Source organism: Dipodomys merriami, unplaced genomic scaffold, assembly GCF_024711535.1.
Source record: "Dipodomys merriami isolate MVZ:Mamm:240054 unplaced genomic scaffold, mDipMer1.0.p SCAF_2, whole genome shotgun sequence".
Taxonomy (NCBI): Eukaryota; Metazoa; Chordata; class Mammalia; order Rodentia; family Heteromyidae; genus Dipodomys; species Dipodomys merriami.
Window position 1 is genome coordinate 57339353 of NW_027203381.1, and position 21015 is coordinate 57360367.

Here is a 21015-nt window from a genome sequence, read left to right on the forward strand (position 1 = left end):
TAATAAATATTGTCTTATATATGTTGCATTTTTTTCTTTTTCTTTTTTGCAGTGCTGGACCTCACATATGTTAGGCAAGCATTCTACTATTGAGCTACACTCCCAGCCCTGCTTGTTGTGTTAACTCTTAGATTTGGGGATTATGCAGCAATTTGTTATGCAGCAATTGATAACTAATATAAGCATCTAACTGATGAGATTGGTTGGGTATCAAGAGTTGCCATGTAACTTAATAGTGCTAAGTGGTGGTGCTAATAGTGAGTCATATATTTGGCCACATTTAGCAAAATATTAACCCCAAAAGCATGACAAATATCAATCTGAAGTCGTAAATGTGAGGGTTTGTTGAAGACATACAAGTTTGCTTAAGTCATACAATGAATTAATTGCATGCAACAATCAGGACTAACCAGTTTAGTTTCAGACTGTTAAAACAAAACATAACAAGGGAGACAATACTAACTGCTCATTGTCCAGAGCCTATACTAAGGGACCAACAAAAGTCTCTATGTTGTTTCAACAAAGCTGTCCTCATGAGTGGACAGTGGAGATATTCTTTGCAGCACTTTTTCAGGACAGGGTTGGGACTTTACTATATCAGAGGAAAGATTTTATCACCTGAACCTCAGGGACTCAAGAGGTAGGAAATAGGAAGCAGAAGCAAAACTGACACATTGGCATACAGAATATTGGAAGTACAGTTAACGAAAATTCTATATTTTAAACACTGAACCAAGAGCATGTGTGACTGTGCCCTGTTGTGCATTGTATTCAGGCTCTGATCCCCACTGCTGAGCTGGCTGACAAGCGTCCACATTTCCAGTATGGGAGAAAGCCTGGTTGATTCATTACCTTTCATTTGCCAAATATTCATGAGCACTGATACAGACCAACATTTCTGTAAGGCAGAATGACTGCTTACGCAACACACTATGGTCTGAGTTTGGTGGTCCTAAGTAGCTGGAACTTTCAGGGGTGCAGCTGAGTGAGAGATGAGTAGATAATTGGAGACTACCTTCAGAAGGGCTTCATGATGTCCACTCACAGTGGATTAGTTCACAGGGCAGCTGGCTCATGAGGACGGTGGGTTGTTACAAACCTAGGCCACCTACATGCTTGGCCCCTTGTGTTTGTTTCCTTTTCTGTTTCTTGCCCTGTTGTCACAGTTAAGGAATCTGATCCTTGCCAGGATGCTGGTGAAATGCCAGTTGGAGCCTTCAAACATAAGAACCATAAGCCGCTTTACAACTTAGCCTCACTTGCATCTCCGACAGCCCCTGGCTCATTTTTTTGTTTGTTTGGTTTTTGCTTTTTTGTTATTGTATGTGCTGGTACTTAGTTTGAACTCAGGGCCTGGGTGCTGTCCCTGAGCTTTTTCACTCAAGGCTAGCGCTCTATCACTTTAATCCACAATGCCGCTTCAGTTTTCTGATGGTTTATTGGAGATAAGAGTCTCATGGTCTTTCCTACCCAGTCTAGCTTAGAACTGCAATCCTCAGATCTCACCCTCATGAGTAGTCAGGATTACAGGCATGAGCCATTAGTGCCCGGCTCTACCTGGGTTGGCTTCAACTCAAGATCCTCAGATCTCAGACTCCTGAATAACTAGTAATACAGGCATGAGCCACTGACCCCTGGCCCCTGGCTAACGCTTTACCTTGCCAGTTAAGTACGCCATGGCTTCTCTCCAGCTCACCTCATTGCCAGAAAGGTGGTACATCCTGGCTTCCTGCAGCAGTGGGAAAACCTCTGGGCACTGCCTGATGAGAGGATCTGCTTCGACTGTCTCCACAAAGTACCATGGGTCCAGAAGTGGTAGGCGCACATTCTCAAGGATGCAGGGGAGAAGGCAGAGTCGTTCTGACTGCTTGTGGCGCACCCAGCTCATCACAGTCTCGAATACCTGAGCTTCCTCAGTCACATAAAGGTCATCACTCTTCAAGATGTGGTACAGAGTGTCCACAGGAAGTTCAAGGAACTCCTCAGAGTTCAGAATCTGCCCAAAGTTTTGAATGATGTAACTTTGTACTTGCTTCTTTAGTCTGTCCAAGGAGTGTGTGTCTGCCAGCCTCAGGATTCCAACACAGTTTTCTGGGTTCAAGGCTTCAGTGAGGAAACTAGCACAGGCATCCACCATCCGCAGGAACTAACAGAAAACAAAGAGGGCAAAGCAGGGCAGAAAGTGATTCATCCACAAAGACATTAATCAGTGTGTGGAATCTAGTAGTAAAAAAAACATCCAACATAGGGGACTAGCCAAGTACAAGATACATTCTTGTAGTCTATAGCTCTAAAATCATTTTTAAAGCATGCTCTAGATGGATATATTTGGGGAAGGGATATGTACCAATATATTGAGACTTGAACTTAGGGTCTAGGTGCTGTCCCTTAGCTTTTATGTTCAAGGCTAGGGCTTTACTATTTGAGCCACAGCTCCACTTCCAGTTATATTTTTCTAATTTTTATTTTTTGTGATTAATTGGAAATAAAAGTCTCATGAACTTTCCTGCCCAGGCTGGCTTCAAACCATGATCCTCAGATTTCGGACTCATCAATAGTAAGGAGTATATTCATAAGCCACTGACACCTAGCTGTAGATGGAAATAAAATCATATATAAAATGTTTATAATGGGGGCTGGGAAGGTGGCTCAGTGGTAGAGTGCTTGCCTTGCGCGCATGAGACCCTGGGTTCGATTCCTCAGCCCCACATAAGCAAAAAGAAAAAAGCTGAAAGTGGAGCTGTGGCTCAATTGGTAGAGCACTAGCCTTGAGCTGAAGAGCTGAGGGACAGCGCCCAGGCCCAGAGTTCAGGCCCAATGACTGGACCCCCGCCCACCCCCCAAAAAAATATATATATTACATGATGCCATGAAAATACAATCAGCATGACAGGCTCACGCCTGTAATCCTAGCTACTCAGGAGGCTGAGAACCAAGGATCACAGTTTGAAGCTAGTCTGGACAGGAAAGACTTTGAGATTCTTATCTCCAATTAACCAGCAAAGTGCTGAAAGTGGAGCTGTGGCAGAAGTGGTAGAGTACTATCCTTGAACAAAAAACCTGAGGGACAATGTTCAGTCCTTGAGTTAAAACTCCAAGACTGGTGTGCACATATATTTACATGCATGTACACATACACATACACCCACTATATATATATATATAATCAGCAAAATCCAAACTGTAAAAAATTCTGTCTTTCTTCTACAAATAAATTACAAAGGAAAAGAGAAAGGAAAGAAACTCAAAAGTAAGAGATCTAAGATATCAACTGCAAAGTATGTAGACCTTATTTGGATCCTTGATTTAAACAACAGTAACAACAAAAATGTTTCTGAGGACTAATATTTGGTGATATGAAGCAACTTGCTGTTGATTTTAAGTATGATAATGTTTTGAATATTTTATGAAGACCCTTTTATCTGATCCATGGAAAGGAAAGGGAGTTACAGAAAATGCAGGACAAAGGATGAATTAATACAACAATGAAACTCACTTGACCCTATGTTGGAAATGAACTTTATAACTTGGCCAGGGAGAGGGGAGTAAGGAAGCGTAAGCAGGAGAAAATGAGGGCGGGGATAACAGTGTTTAAAGAAATGGACTCATCTTACTTATGTAACTGTTACCCCCTCCCATTCATCACCTTTACAATAAATATATAAGAAGAAGACCCTTTTCTGTTAAAGATACACACTGAAGATTCACAAAATGAAACAAGAATAGCACTCTGCAAAATTCTGTGTATATTATGAGCCTAGTTTTTTGTTTTTGTCTTTTGGGGGAGGGTCGGCCATAGGTTTTGAACTCTGGGCCTGGGTGTTGTCCTTGAGCTCTTGAGCTCAAGGTGAGCACTCTACCACTTGAGCCACAGTGCCACTCTTGAGCCTAGTTTTAGAAAGAAAAAAAAAACATATAAAGGCAGACACCAGTGTCTTACATTTATAGCCCTAGCTACGTAGGAGGCTAAGACCTGGAGGATATTGGTGCAAGTCCAGCCTGAACAGAAAAGTCCACAAGACTCTATCTCCAAAATAACTAGCAAAAGACAAGGCTGGAAGTGTGGCTTAAGTAGTAGAGCAAAAGCTGAGCGAGTTACAGGCCCTGAGTTCAAACCTGAATTTAAAAAAAAAAATGTGTGTGTGTCTGTGTGTGTGTGTGTGTGTGTGTGTGTGTGTATGTGTGTGTGTAAGCATAGATAAAGAGGCTAAAAATACAAACCAAATATTAACAGTTTTTACCTCTTTGTGTATCAAGCCTCTCAGGACAAATTAAGATGTAGTAGGTTAAATCTAAGCATCAAATTTTAGGGGCTTAGAAGAATGTTTAGGCTCCATAAATCCTTCATAAGGCTCTTCATTTCAGAACCCAGGATAATGGGAGAGCTCTTACCTGAGATATGCTGGCTTTCTAACAGAAGGGAAAGAATCACACAAAGCTTCTCAAACCTTCCCAGGGGCACTATGCCATTTCTATTCACACTTAACTGGCCACAGTAAGTCATATAGTGAAATATTGTCACCAGAAGGACTATAATTCTCCTGCAGAAACAGGTCCCACAGAGATGGCTCAGGATGTACTATATAAACATGATAATATAGCATGCCATAGTCTCTAAGGAGGTCATAGGAATTTAAATTTTTGCTGATTTATATATTTAACTGGTTTATTTATCCCCCTGAAATCGATAAGTATCCTTTTCATAATTTAAAAACTTATGAGCCAGGCACTGGTGGTACATGCCTCTAATCTTAGTTACTTAGGAAGCTGAGATCTGAGGATTAAAGTTACCAATCTGGGCAGACAAAACCAAGGATCTCTTATCTCCAATTAATCAGCAAAACAACAACAACAACAAAAAACCCAGAAAGTAAAGGTATGACTTGAGTGATAGAACACCAACCTTGAGCAAAAGAGCCAAGGGAAAATGTAAATCTTGAGTTCAAGCCCCAATACTAACATAAAAACAAAAATATGATAATCTGTAAAAATATTGATTGGCACCCAGGTTCCTTCATAAAAATGAATCCCTTATGCATCAACAGCATTTTATAGATGATAGTCTGTCTGTCATAGCCATTACCTATCATCTCATCCTTTTCAACTGAGATTTCATTATTATTTGTTGTTCTCTGGAGCTTTGTTCGAAGTAAGTTTAATCTCCTAGCCACCCTCTTGATATTCTGTATGCCTGAGTCAAGTTTTCAGAAAATGGCAAAGGGGAAATGCATCACAAGAAATGCCCATCAGATAGCAGATCCTGGTGAGAGGATGAATGGTGTGCATCTGAGCGTCGTGAGGTACAATGTGCAGAAGACTGGCTCAAGTGACAGGAAGTGGGAACACAGGACCATGAGACCTGCAGGTGAGGATGTGGCAGAATTGTCTTTAGAATGCATCAAGTTGACTGAGATCCAGCTACACTCCAGAGTAACCTAGAAGCACATATCACTAACTTCCTGGAGTAACCTCCAGCACAAAATACGACCTTTTCCAGTCAGACTTCACCTTGCAACTGTCCATTTAGGATACCTTGTCCTGAGAGTCAATGCAAAATTGGAGAAAGCCCAACCTCTACCTCAGTTCTCCGCAGTTGCAGGCTCCGGCTGCCTGTAGCCTGGCTCCTCGCTTGACCGACTATAGAAACAGTTGAGAATTCTAACACCTGTTTAGTTGTTTTTAGGTTCAAAAAGTAAAAATACACATTGGATCTCAAGCATTGTTGAGTTCTCAGAACTTTTCATGACAGTCCTATCGGCTCTGCCTCTGGAAACTTCTGTGAAACATCACTTACATCACTCGACCTGGCAGCCTCCCACACAGAACACCATGTCTACCATGCTGGCTTCAAGTGACAAGAAGGGATATGAAAATTAAATAGATGTATCTAAATACTTACACTCTTCTGGGTGGGTGGCAAGGGGAAGGGCTGAAGGAGGAGGAAGCACCCAAGATCCTGTGGCAGTTCAAAGCCAGTCTGGGTAGAAAAGTCCATGAGATTCTTATCTACAATTAACCACCAAAAAGCCAGGAGTAGAACTGTAACTTCAGTGGTAGAGTGGCAGCTTTGAGCACCAAAAGTTCAAGGACAGAACCCAGGCCCTGAGTTCAAACCCCACAACCAGCAATAAAAATATATTTTAATAAAAAATAAAATAGAGGCTGGGAAGGTGGCTCAGTGGTAGAGTGCTTGCCTTGCATGCCTGAGGCCCTGGGTTCGATTCCTCAGCACCACATAAGCAAAAAAAAAAAGCTGTTAGTGGCATTGTGGCTCAAGTGGTAGAGCGCTAGCCTTGAGCTGAAGAGCTGAGGGACAGCGCCCAGGCCCAGAGTTTAGGCCCCACGACCAGACCCAAAAAATAAATAAATAAATAAAATAGATTAAGTTTTACATAACAAAGAACATACCATATAGTAACAATAAAATACTGATACTCATGAAGTGATTGATTTGAGGTTTTTTTTTTAATATTTTTCTGTAAAGACTAAATTTTCTATCCTGAACATGTATATTTCAAAATTAGAACAAAATATCTAAAACTTTCTCATTATTGAAGTAGACAATAAGGAAATAAAATTAAAGGTATAAAATAAAACAAAGGCTGCCAACTATATGCCAAACTGCTTGCAAGTGGGATTTTTATCGTTATTTTTTGAGACAGTTTTGGTCACCCAGGCTGTCCTCAAACTTGGGATCCTTCTGCCACAGCCTCCTAAGTACTGGAATTATAAGCATGTGCTACCATGTCAGCTTTGCCAAAGTCTTTTTTTGATTTGTGTGTGTGAGTGTGTGTGTGTACTAGTACTGGAGCTTGAACACAGGGCCTAGGCACTGTTCCTTAGATTTTTTCACTCAAGGCTGCCACTCTACCACTTGTGCTACAGCTGCCCTTCCAGCTTTGGTGTGCATGTGTGCACTCATGTGTATATGTGTATGTGTGTGTTTAATTGGAGATAAGAGTCTCACAGACGGGTTGGGAAGATTTCTCAATGGTAGAGTGCTTGCCTTGCATACTTGAGGCCCTGGGTCCATTCTTCAGTACCACATAAGCAGAAAAATCTGGAAGTGGAGTTGTGGCTTAAGTGGTAGAGCACTAGCCTTGAGCTGAAGTGCTGAGGGACAGTGCCCAGGCCCACAGTTCAGGCCACACAACTGACAAAAAAAAGAAGAGGGCTGGGAAGGTAGCTTAGTGGTAGAGCGCTTGTCTTGCATGCCAGAGGCCCTGGGTTTGATTCCCCAGCACCACATAAGCAAAAAGAAAAAAAGCCGGAAGTGGCGCTGTGGCTCAAGTGGTAGAGCGCTAGCCTTGAGCTGAAGAGCTGAGGGACAGTGCCCAGGCCCAGAGTTCAGGCCCCATGACCGGATTACCCCCCCCCAAAAAAAGAAGAGTTTCACAGACTTTTCTGACTGGCCTTGCTTTGAACCACAGTCCTCAGATCAAAACCTCCTGAGTAGCTAGAATTACTGAATTCTTTTTCCTTTTTCTTTTTCTTTCTTTCTTCTTTTTTTTTTTTTTTCTGTGCCAATTCTAGGGTTCAAAGTAGGTCCTGGGTGGTAAACTTGAGCTTTTTTGCCCAAGGCTAGTGTTCTACCACCTGAGTCATAGTTCCACTTCTGGCATTTTGGTGGTTAGCTGGAGATAAGAGTCTCAGAGAGTTTCCCGCCCAGTCTGGCTTTGAGCCGTGATCCTCAGATCTCAGCCTCCTGAGTAGCCAGGATTACAGGAGTGAGCCACCAGCACCCTGGCCTTGCTCTTGCCTTTAGCAAATAAACTTTGTTGTTGCTTTATAAAATGAAATTATCTAACAAATAAAAAGAGGAAGGTTCTATTACCCTCATTTATATAAAGAAGGAAATAGAGAATTGAGAACTAAGGACATTATCCATGGCCACACAGCTGATAGGTGGGAGACACGACCTTGATGACCGGCTACTTCACCTCTCTGGGCTTCACCTTGCCACTGTAATATGCACAACTGAACTAACAAAATGCCAGGGAAATCCAAAGAGGCCTTATGAGCAGAAGGGCTGCAAAGGGCAGGGTTGGGGGTAGCTTCCTGTGATCCCCACCAATGGCTGGGAACCTGCTTTGGGGCAAAAAAAAAAAAAAGTAGAAAAAAGAAACTTTTTTGAGTACTCTTTTTATGTTTCCCACATTTAAGATTATTCAAATTTTCTGCCTCAGCCTGTCCTATGAGCTTGTTTGTGAGAACTGAGAGATGGTAGATAATGACAACAGACAGCAACTTCCTGGTTGTGGGGAAATGTGAACCAAAGGTTTCAGCCAGCACCTGATTGTCTGACAAGACCAAAAATATGATCAACAAAACCACTGAGACACAACTACAGTTCCCATGCAAAGTGTCTTCCCTAAAGAGGTTCTGATTAGTGCCCGTTCAGACCACTTGCCCGTTATTTTAATTGGCTAACTTATTTTGTGTTCCATTTTATGAGTTCTTTATGTATTCTGGATATTTAACCTCTGACAGATGAAAAGTTACCATATATTTTCTCCTACAATCAAGACCTCACACTCACTCAGCTTTGCTTGCTCAGTTGACATTCTACTACTACGCCACACCTCCAGCCTTGCTTTTATGCTGGCTATTTTGAAGATGTGGTCTCAAAGACTTCTGATTGGGCTGGCTTCAAACTGTAATACTCCAGATCTCAGCCTCCTGAGTAATTAGGATTACAGATGTGCCCAGAGTGCAAAATTTTTGTACTTGATGTATTGTTAATATTTGATAGAATTTGGGGTTGGGGGACGGGGCAGGGGAGGAGATGGGAAGGGATGGGAAGGAGAAATAAAGGAGGAGGCAACGATGCTTGATAAGAAATGTACTCATTCCCTTGCTCATGTAATTGTAACCACTCTGTATGGTATTTTCACAATAAAAAAAAATCGATAGAATTTGTCTAATTTTGACTTCCTTCAAAAAACTAAAAATAGATGTATCATACAACTCAGCCCTGAGTTCAGTCCCTGAGTTCAAGTGCCAGTACTACCACACGCACGCGCGCACACACACACACACACACACACACACACACACACACACACACACACACACACACACACACTGTCCCCATGTTTTTCATTTCACTGCCTCCCTTCCCTTTTGCATTTTCCAAAATCTGTGATCCTCAGGAGTTTCACCCAGGTGATTTCACATTTCTCTCTTCACACTCCTACAAATCTACTATACAATAATGAAGACCTTTTTTTGAGGGGGAGGGGTCAGTTATGGGGCTTGAACTCTGGGTCTGGGCACTGTCCCTGAGCTGTTCAGCTCAAGGCAAGTGCTTTACCACTACCACTTGAGCTACAGCACCACTTCCGGTTTTCTGGTGGTTAATTGGAGATAAGAGTCTCACAGACTTTCCTTCCCTGGGCTGGTTTTGAACCACGATCCTTAGATCTCAGCCTCTGGAGTAGCTAGGATTACAGGTGTGAGCCACTGGCACCCAGCTATGAAGACCCATTTTAATCCAAATCAGCAATTCCACCTGCCACAGAACCTGAGTAACCTGAGTCCTTGTAAAGGGTTCAGTTCCACCAACTCAGTGTGTGTGTAGGATAATTTGCTGAGAGTAATAAAACTCAAATTTATCTCAAAGTATTTCTAAACGTTTGTAACTTTTGTCATCATTTTTTTCTCCAAGGAAAAATACTTCTCTTGTAAGATTATCCCTATGCCTAATCTTCCATCTTAGTCTCCCTTCCTATACCTAGACCTGCCTGGGAGTGTTACAGGGAGAAAGCTTAGCCAGGCACTGCTGGCTCACACCTGTAAGCTACTCAGGAGGCTGAGTTCTGAGGATAGCAGTTAGAAGCCAACCCTGGCAGACACGTCTGTGAGACTTATTTCCAAATAATCACCCAACGCCAGAAGTGGAACTGTGCTCAAGTGGTAGAGCATCAGCCTTGAGCAGAAAAGCTGATGGAAAATGTAAACCCTGAATTCAAGCTCCAAGGTCCAGTGCTGGGGAAAAAAAAATCTGCTGGCTTCTGGAGAGGAGGAAGGAACTGAATCTGGCAAAGATCTTCCATTCAGTAAGCTGAAGTGCCACGGTAGCCATAGAAGTAGATACAGTTCACAAGTAAAGTCAAAGAGAAGGGTTCAAAGTCAAGTTGACTGTAACCAAGATTGGGGAACAAACATGCCCCTGAGTTTCTAAAAGATACAGTAGTGGCCTCAGCAGCAAACCACTGCAGTGTCACAGCTAGGACTCGGTGACCCCATATGGGCACATGATGAAGGCTAGGGCAGAACACTATTGCTAAGATTAAATGAGGTGATTGTATCTGGGACATGATTGATGCTGAGAATGTAGTATGTGTGTGTGTGTGTGTGTGTGTGTGTGTGTGAGAGAGAGAGAGAGAGAGAGAGAGAGAGAGAGAGAGAGAGAGAGAGAGAGAGAGAGAGAGAGCAAGAGAGGGAGAGAATTAGTTATGTTGAAACCTTAACCCTTTCTCTGTTTGGAAGTTCTCTCTGCCTATTTTGTTTGTTTTTGTTTTGGGTGCTGATACTGGTGCTTGAACTTAGAGTCTGGGTGTTGTCCCTTAGATTTTTCACTCGATTTGTGCCATAACTCCATTTTTGGCTTTTTGATGGTTAATTGTAAATAAAAGTCTCTCAGAAGATGGGTGTCAGTAGCTCATGCCTATATCCTAGCTACTCAGGAGGCTGAGATCTGAGGATCATGGTTCAAGCTAGCCCAAGCAGGAAAGTCCATGAGATTCTTATCTCCAATAAACTACTCAGAAAAGGCTGGAAGTGGCAATGTGGCTCAAGTGGTAGAGAGCTAGCCTTGAGCACAAAGAGTTCAAGCCCTGAGTTCAAGCCCTGGAACTGACAGAAAAAAAAGAGTTTCAGATTTTCCTGCCCAGGCTTGCTTCAAACTGGGATCCTCAGTTCTCAGCCTCCTAAGTAGCTAGAATTACAGATGTGAGCCACTGGCCAGCTCTCTGTCTATTTTGCCTTAACTCTACTGATATTTGTTGAAATTTTCCTTGCTTGATGAGATCTGGTTCAATGCTGTTGCCTTCCTGCTTTGGGTTCTGGTTGCATTGTCCACTAGTTTGAAAGCTCACTGGGAACTGAGGGTTTGTTAGAAGTAGCTAGAAGTAAACATACGGAGTCAGGAGTTCTGGACTCAGACTGCAGCTCTAATACCTGAAGAGTTCTTAAGCCACAGTTTTCTTATCTAGACAGTACTGAGACTATAACAGCCACTTTTCAGACTCACCTGCCTGCTTGCTCAGATATTGACAAGATCATGTGAGATCATATAGGGGAATGAATATTAAATTGCTGCATAAATGTGGCCAATTAATTTAACACCCCCATAGCTTCACATTACACTATCTTTCTTTTAGCAAATGCTTAATAATTTGTGATTGAAAGGTAATACAAGTGATAATCTGGTAACAACATGTATTGTCATGACAACTAGAATCTAACACACCACTTCTATTCCACAGACTATAGAGGTAGCTTCTGACAATGTTTGTTGAGGAAAGGGATGATAGGGCAGACAAAGAAAACAATTTTTGGTTTGGGGTTTTTTAAAACAGATGTTTAGAACATACCAGAAACCTGGGTTTGAAAGAATACCAATTAGTGGTAAGAACCTAGCTCTATGAGGATTAAAAGTTAGAATCCTAAAGAGTCTAAGCATAAAGTCTGTGCCAAAGTTAGTGCTTAATAATGTAAGGGTTGGTCTTTCTTACACTGTGGGAGACAACAAATGCCAAGTCCGAAGAGAGAGTAGAAAGAGAGGGTCTAACAATAAAGAAACAGGCCTAGATCTCTGAGATGATGTCCTGCCTGTAAACCCAGGCCAAAACTCTGAAGAAGGATATGCTACCAGCCCCTTTCAGGTGGTATAATTGAGGACAAGAGAATGTGGGTCTGAATGGCCAGGCTGAAAGCAGAAGATCAGCAGCCCAGCCAAGCCATGACAGATGAGATCCTTGAAGAGGCTGCTTCTAGACAAGAAAGGCCTGTGGCAGTTTTTCCATGTTCTCTGTGGTTCCAGGCTGGCCCAGGAGAGCAAGTGAAAGTGTCCTGTGTGGCCTGAGAGGACAAAGAAGTAGCCGAGATGACTGGAAGACTTGAAGGGGACTTACTAAAAAGGCAAGGATATTGCAAAGTGAATGTCAACAACCAATGGATGACCAGATGCAGGCTTCAGTTAATGCCACTGGGGAAGGGGTCAAAGTCCAGAAAGAAAGTGACAGTAAGACAGATGCTCCTATGGGTACTGGCATGGAGCAACAACACAAGTGACTATGATGAGGATGTCCTTGCACAGTATTTATAAACACCTCTAAAAACAACAGGAATCCTGAATTGAGTAAACTATCCTAAAGTAAGATGTCATTAAATTGACAATGATTTCTGCCTCTAGCAGAATGGGAAACTTGGGATAAGGATTAAGTTCATTGATAGAAAAATAACAGGTTAAATCTCATTTTTTCACTCTTGAATTTATACCCCAAGACAGACTTTTGTATGTTAGTTAGAACTCAAAAAAGACTAATACAAAATTTTGGCCAGGTACCTGTGGCTCTTGCCTATAATCCTTGTTCCTCAGGAGGCTGAGATCTGAGGATCACAGTTGGGAACTCAGGCAGGAAAGTGTGAGACTCTTACCTCCAATTAACCACCAAAAGACAGAAGTGGAGTGGTAAAGAAGCTCGTGTGGTGGAGTGCTAGCTTTGAGCAAAAATACTCAAGGACAGTGGCCAGGCCCTGAGTATGAGTGAGTGCACACACACACACACACACACACACACACACACACACACACACACACACACACACACACACACACACACAAAGAATACAATACTTCAAAAACCTTCCCATAATGACTCCTTGCTAATTAGAAAAATTAGCAATACCAAAATCTTGACTGAAGTTACATCACTGCCCAGGGAGTGCTGTGTAGATACTTCCCAGACTCTTCCCAGGCAGGCTGGATAACTGGACCTGATCTCTCCTGGCAGGCACAGCAAACAGCCTGGCAGGGATTTTCCTTCTAGTCACCTTCTCTGTACTTTAGGAACCCTTCTGCTCCAAGACTAAATGCATGATGACCTGGCTGCCTGATCTCACATCTTCCTGCTCTACAACTGCTCTCAAGCCCTTATTCTTCATGAATTTTTATTTTTTATTTTTGTCAATCCTGGGGCTTGAACTCAGGGCCTAGGCACTATCCCTGAGCTTCTTTTACTCAAGGCTAGCACGCTATCACTTGAGCCACAGCATCAGTTCCAGCCTTTTCTGATTATGTGGGACTTAGGAATGTAACCCAGGGCTTCAACGTGCTAGGCAAGTACTCTACCACTAAGCCACATTCCCAGCCTATGAATTTTTATACTAAAATGAAAAATAAAAGTAAATGTGTAAAAAGGAAAGTAACAAACATGATGAAGTTCTCTAAAGTTGAGAAATCTTGCAAGTTCTTAGGGTTATTGCCCAAGATCTGAACTTTCTTTTTTTTTTTTGAGAGTGAAACTAATGCTTTTATTAAATAAGTCATAGTAAGGAAAAAACGCTATCTTAATATGCATGAATATGTTATTGAATCTCACATGTAAAACTGAAAAACGTACTGAATCTGAACTTTCTGACTGACTTGCTTATCTAGAACTCAAAAGCCTAGAGATCCAAGTAAGGCAAGAGGGAGGGGCATTTCCTTTCTAGAATCTAGGCTGGGTGACATTCACCTCAATGGTACCGTCTCACAGGAGAAAGAGTCCCTCAGGCATTTCCTTTCAGATGCATCTCTTACCTTTAAGAAAAAAGAAAAAAAACTACTTGGGGAAAGTATGTTTCTTCTTAGAGTTGGCCAATAAACTATAGTCAGGTTACTACACGTTCTTCTAGTGAACAAATGGATCCTATCTGCCATACTAAAGATGTCTTCCAAAAAAACTGTCTCATGCCAGGCCAGAAAACCTGCCACCACCTCATGCAGTTGCCTGATTTAAGGTGCTCTTTCCAAATGGCGACAATGGCTTGGTCAACAGTATTTCTTCTAGACTGTGAAACAAGTAATCAGTGGGTAATAGGAAGAGACTGAAAGAAGATCTAAAAAACAACACCAAAAATTATTAGAGCAGCTGAGTCAATCAGCGGTGTGAAGATTTAGAAATCTTTACTACCAGGGGTGGGGAACATGAGATAATCTAATCTGCACTGGTTTCAGTTTCACAAAAGTGGTATCAGCTTCTGTGACTGACAAAGAAAATGCAAGTTCTGACCCACTTTTCTCTATATACAACTCTAAGTGAATTAAAATAGGCACCTGTTTAGGGGCTGGGAAGGTGGCTCAGTGGTAGAGCGCTTGTCTTGCATGCCTGAGGCCCTGGGTTCGATTCCCAGCACCACATAAGAAAAAAGAAAAAAGCCAGAAGTGGTGCTGTGGCTCAAGTGGTAGAGCACTAGCCTTGAGCTGAAGAGCTGAGGGACAGTGTCCAGGCCCAGAGTTCAGGCCCCATGACCGGACCCAAAAAAAAAAAAAATAGGCACCTGTTTATTCTTTGTTCCAATAACCTATCATTTGTACATTTTATTTATTTTATTTTATTTTGCCAGTCCTGGGGCTTGAACTCAGGGCTTGGGCACTGTCCCTGGGCTTCTTTTGCTCAAGGCTAGCACTCTATCACTTGAGCCACAGCATCACTTCTGTCTTTTTCTGTTTACATGGTACTGAGGAATCAACGTGGGGTTTCATGAATGCTAGGCAAGCACTCTACCATTAAGCCACATTCCCAGCCTTGTACATCTTTTAAATGCCAACTTTTTCTTTTACACAAAGCCATCTGTAATCCTTCCCCCATTTCTCCCCCACACCTTCCAACCAGTCTTGGGACTTGAACTCAGGATTTCATGTTCTTGTTTGGCTTTTTCATTCAAAGCTGGCTCTCTACCACTTGAGCCACACCTCCACTTCTGGCTTTTTGCTAGTTAATTGGACCTGAATTTCACAGATTTGTCTGTAAAGGCTGACTTTGAACCTCAGTCTTCAGATCTTAGCCTCCTGAGGAGGTAGGATTATGAATGTGAGCCATTAGCACCCATCTTTATAACCCTAATCTGAGAGGATTACAGATTTAGGGAATGCTCTCATAAATCATGTTAGCCCAATTTATTCAAAATAAAAACTATCCAGAGTCATGTATAAATAACATACATGATGGAAAAATATTTCATGACATTTATTATGTGTCAGATCCTTTACAAATATCATCTCATTTAATCTTCAAAATAACTCACTTTGAGAGGAAGAGTGGGTGAATGCAGTCATAATATTCAATGTATGTGAAATAGAACCAGGTAACTTGAGAGGAGGGTGGTGTTGGGAGAGATGAGAGGGAATGAAGAAAGGTGTGACATTGATCAAGATACATTGTAATCCTAAACTGATAGGAGGATGTGAAACTCTTTTGTACAACTACTTAAAAATCATAAAAAATTAAATAATAACTCCCCCAAATAGTAAGATGTATTATTATTCTAATTTTACAAATGAGAAGACTGAAGCTCAGAAAACTTACATAACTTATCCTCAGCCACAAAACAAACAAACAACTGACCCCAGGTTGAAATCCAGATCTATATATCATGTTCTTTCTACTCTTCTCTCTTCTGCCTTTATGAGAACATTTAGATATCTAGATAACGTCACATCTCAGGAAACTCCAACAATACTATGTGGCCATAGGGTAAAGAAACACATCTACATATATAACCTGTAAAAATCATCAAAATACTCTATGAAACAAACAAAAAGGCAGGATGCTTTAAGACAAAGGGCCATCAATGTGAATGATATATACACATGTTGAAGGTTGACAGTGACAATGACAAATGTGATTACCAGCTGGAGGCTGAATCCTCACCTTGAATTCTAGCTACTCAGGAGGCTAAGATCTGAGGATCAAAGTTTGAAAAGCCAGCCCAGGTAAGAAAAATATAAGAGACTCTTATCCCTAGCTAACCACCAAAAAGCCATAAGTAGAGCTGTGGTTAAAGTGATAGAGTACCAACTTTGAATGAAAAAAGCTAAGCAAGACCTTAACTCCCTGAGTTCAAGTCCTTGTACTCACACACACACACACACACACACACACACACACACACACACACACACACACACACACAAGAATAGAACAAAAAGGCTAAAGATTGTCAATAGAGCAGAGAAGGTTAAAAAAAAGTAAAAATAAGTCCAGGAGCTCAAACATCTCACTAATGATAACTTCAGAAGAGAGAATAAATAAATGGAGCAGGATCATTGAGTCTCCATTTCACCATCGTCAGAATGGCTATCATCAAGAAAACAATCAACAAAAATTTAGTGAGGACTGAGAGAAGAGGATATTGTAAAGTTAATGTATAGATTTCAGGCAAATTAGTGCAGGTACTATGGAAATCAGTATGGTGGTTCCTCAAAAAAAAAATTAGAAATGCGGGTTTATACTTGTAATCCCAGCTACTTGGGAGGCATAGATCCGGAGGTTCAAGGCTTGAGATCAGCCTAGAAAAAAAAATTAATGAGACTTTTCCCATCTCAACCACAAGAGCTCATGTGGTAGTGTAATCCTAGCTATGTGAAAAGTGTAAATAGAAAGATGTTAGTCTGGGCTAGCCAAAGAATAAATAGAAGACTATAGAAAAACAACAACAACAACTAGAAACAAAAAGAACTAAGAGTATCGGAGTACAGCTCAAGCGAGAGTGTCAGCCTAGTAAGCCTAAGGCCCAGAGTTCAGCCCCCAGTTCCACAAAAATTAAATTAAATTAAAAATAGAACTTCCATGTAATCCTGCTGCACTGTATCACTCCTGGGTATATACTAAAAAAAATCAAAGTCAACATATGATGACATTCTGGTAATCCATGTGTATTGCTGCATAGCCAAATTATAGATATAGCCTAGGTGCCTATCAATGGGTGAATATATTTATGTAGATAGATAGATAGATAGATAGATAGATAGATAGATAGATAGATAGATATAAATGAAGCTTTGCTCATCTATAAAGAATGAAATTGTGCTGTTTTCAGGAAAATGGGTAAGCCTAGTGACCATTATGTTAAGTAAAATAAACCATACCTGAAAAACAAATACTATGTGTCTTCTTCCATATGTGACATATTGAGGTAGAAAGGACATGACACTGAAAGAAGGACTAGTTGAGATGTGGAAGGGGAAAAGGACAGGAGAAACTGTAAGTGTCATAATGAAGCCTATTACCTTGAACAGTTAAAACTGGTTAATGAAAAAGATTAGTTAAGGAAAATAGGACACAGCGAAAGGAACAAGGAACACAAAAAAGTAAGTAGGAAAGAAGATATCAGAGATAATACAAGAAAACTTCCAGAATCGAACGACATGAGTCTTCAAATTGAAAGAATTTATTGTATTCAGTACAAGGAACAACAAGCAACCTACTGCTGTTGCAGAAATTTATATATTTCTGTGCAAAAATGATTATAATACAATAGAGGAAATTAAATAGATTAAAAATGATGTGTCAAACAGGAGCCAGTACTTATAAAATATGTGATAGACAATACTGTAATTACGCACAACCTTTATTTTTATACTCAAACTATTAATCAAGTATAATAGGTAGAACAAAAACATGTTTAGACATTTAAATCTCCAAAAATTCATCTCCTAGATCCTCCTGTGATCTATTAAAAGTAGTCAACCACTAAGAAGAACAAGAATACGAGAAAAAAGAGAAGAAACGGTGGCCTAGTCTGGGCTACTATCATAACATATCACAGACTACATGGAGTATAAACAGCAGAAATTTGCTTTCCACAAAATTTATTTCATTCTGAAAGGTTAATTCTGAGTGTCTCCTGCCTCATCTTTGACAATTCACATAAGTTCTCAATGTTGTTCTTTCACACCCACCACAATCATGTGGACCCACGGTTCACATCACAGCTTGTTAGTTATCCTTGGTGCAGACTTAGGTTCCCTGCCCAAAATAGGAGATAGCAATCATCTCAGGTTATGTTACAAGTTAGAGATTATGGATGGGAAGTATTAACTGTGGTCACTGGCTCCAGCTGGGCTGCTACAAGTTGAAGTTATTGAGTTGGAGCCAAGAACCAAGTGTAGATGCCAAGCACCCATTTCCCTGACTTCATCTCAATGCTGTCTCTCAAAAAATGTTCACATGGGCATTTTCTAATCTTCAAGTAAACCTGTTTCAGAGAAGAGCACAGAGTTTATTCACACACCTGAAAGAGGTTGGCAGCTTCCAGAACCCGCTGGACATTCTGCTTCGTGATCAGCGCCTTGCTGGTATAAGTGTAATCCAGGAGAATGTGCATGGTTTCAGCATCAACCCCTTTAATAATGATCCTCTCCTCATACTTTTCCTTTAACTCATTGCAGAACATGGCCCTGGAAAAGACATGTGAATGTGACCTCTGTTAGAATGTTGGGTTTGAGACCCTTTTAGACAAGCCTGCCCTCCTGGAACAGTGAGGTCCCAGTCACGACTATGGATGATCACTGTCTGTTTCTGCAGCACGTAACACATAGTAGACATTTATCAAGAACTTACTGAACAGAACTTTTCTCCTCCACCAAGGCCTACTGTGGTCCCCAAGACCAGTCCCTGGCTCAAAGTTCTGGGGATCCTTCTGGGGAAACCATAGGATTTCTAAACCTCAACTGTTGTTTCTTTCTCAATACCCAGAACCTCTCAGGGTTCTGAGTCTGTTCTTAGTCCTTATACCAGCTCTCCTCTGGCCTGGAGCCTGGCCCCACCCCACCCCAATCTGGCCAACTCAGATCCCTCCCAGCAGACTAAGTGGCACATGCAGCTGCTTCTTACCCTAGAGGGTTGACACTTGTCCAAGGATTTCCATTGTAGTTGGGAGCCTTGAATTGCCCCATCCCAAGACTGAACGCCTACAGTCATTGCTCCCTCTCACCTCTAGCCTATGCTTTCCATTCTCCTTCCCCAGGACTAGACTTTAGATATTTAGCTTCTATCTTGGAAGCAATGGAACAAGATGGGAAGGGTGTTGGGTTTTAACATCAGAAGGATCAAGATTTGAATACCAGTATTGTCCTCAAATCAAAACTAGACATGTTCCATAATCACCATGAGCTCTAAGCATACTCTCTCTCTCTCTCTCTCTCTCTCTCTCTCTCTCTCTCTCTCTCTCTCTCTCTCTCTCTCTCTCTCTCTCTCTCTCTCTTCTCTCTCTTCTTTCTCCTCTCTCTTCTCCTCACCCTCTAATACCCAGGCTTGAACTCAGGGCCTTGCTTGTGGTTAGGGCTCTACCACTGAGCCATACCCCAGCCCCAATTATTTCTCATTCGTAACAGATTTTTGCTAGATATTTTTACTTTATTGTTAAAGATCAGTTCATTATATTCATAAGTAAGAGAGATGGGCTGATATTTTCCACCACAGGCAAGGCTCATATGAATTAAGCATGCTTCTTTGACATTTGAACTTTTACTCTCTTCTCAGGAAATGTGTGAGCAGTTCATTTGTCAAATACATAAAAACTAGATGGTGAAGTAAGGAGAAAGATAGATGAGTAATTATGAGCAACCAGCATTATATGCATAAATGGACTTATTAAAATGAAATCTCCTTGCCTGCTGATGGATTATGCCTATAAGTGAAACTATTCAGGAGGCCGAGATCTGCAAACTGTGATTCAAAACCAGTTGGGGCCCACAAATCTGATGGCTGCTTGTGGCTTGGGGAGGAGGGAGGAAGAAAGAAAGGAGGAAGGGAGAGTGAGAGGAGAAAAGAGAACTCCTTGATTTGCTAACTTCTTGAAAATTAGTCAATGAGATCTTCACCCTTGGTCTTTCTTGCTTTAACCAGTGATAATCCATCCTCCTACCTCCAGTCTCCCTCTCTTCCTTTGACCAGCATACTTGTCCTCTGAAGACCAAGACAGCATGAAAGGCAGGTGGGGGGTGGGGGATGATGAAATCCTGGGCTTTAAAGTTAATAAATCTCATCCTGGAACCAGACATGCAACTATGGTCAGGTGACAGATTTACAAGCTATGGTCCTCCACCATAAATCAGCTGTCTGCAGAGCCACCTTCATGAGCCGTCAGAAGTGATGTCATGCAGGGCTCACCTTGCTGCCGCCTGTTCCTTCCTCCTGCAGCTGGGCAACTTCTTTGCTCAGTGTCTCTTTCTGGAGCTGCCAAGGCTATGCTGCTGTGAGCCTCCCTTTGGTGGAGTCTGTGGGACCAGGCTTTTTTGTTCAAAACTGGTACTCTACCACTTGAGCCACAGCTCCACTTCCAGCTTTTTGCGGGTTGATTGGAGATCAGAGTCTCTGCCAGGTGCTGGTGGCTCATGTCTGTAACTCTACTACCCAGGAGGCTGAGATTGGGGGAATCACAACTCAAAGCCAGCCCCAACAGGAAAGTCCATGGGACTCATCTTCAATTAACCAGCAGGAAGCTGGAAGTGGAAGTGGAACTCCAGTGGTAGAGTACCAGCCTTAAGAGAAAAACTAAGAAAAAGCCAAACAAAATTGTGAGGTCCTAACTTCAAGTCCCCCCCCAAAAAATGTGAAAAATAGAGACATTTCAGGGAAATGGATGCACCTCATATTAAGTGAGGTAAGCCAAACTCAAAGAGAAAATAACAGAATAATTCTTTCTAATGGCTGCATAAAATTCCATTGTGTATAAGTACCACGTTGTTGACCTACTCATCTAGAACAAATCATGTTAAGTGAGGAAAGACAAGCTCAGTGAGACAAATGATGCATGTTTTCTCTCATATGTGGAAACTAGATCTAAAATACACCAAGACATGATAAATTACACAGGACTTTGGGCATTCACACACAGTGAGACCAAAGGAGGATACTCTTAGGAGAGGAATACAAAGGCAATGCCTATCTGTATCTGATCATACAAAATAATACAAAAATGAAAAATAAAATAGAGAAAGAGAATCTTAAGTGCACCAATTTG

General features: G+C 41.5%; 1 protein-coding gene across 2 annotated transcripts in view; it reads right to left on the bottom strand.

Moving 5' to 3' along the window:
• Klhl6 (kelch like family member 6) overlaps positions 1 to 21015 on the bottom strand; it is a 61695-nt gene that overhangs the window by 25376 nt on the left and 15304 nt on the right. For both annotated transcript variants that reach the window (XM_070029678.1, XM_070029677.1), the window contains exons 2-3: positions 18283 to 18448; positions 1697 to 2146 (exon numbers count right to left, since the gene is read on the bottom strand). In XM_070029678.1, coding sequence (XP_069885779.1) covers positions 1697 to 2146; positions 18283 to 18448 — 616 coding nt within the window. The remainder of the gene's footprint in view (positions 1 to 1696; positions 2147 to 18282; positions 18449 to 21015) is intronic.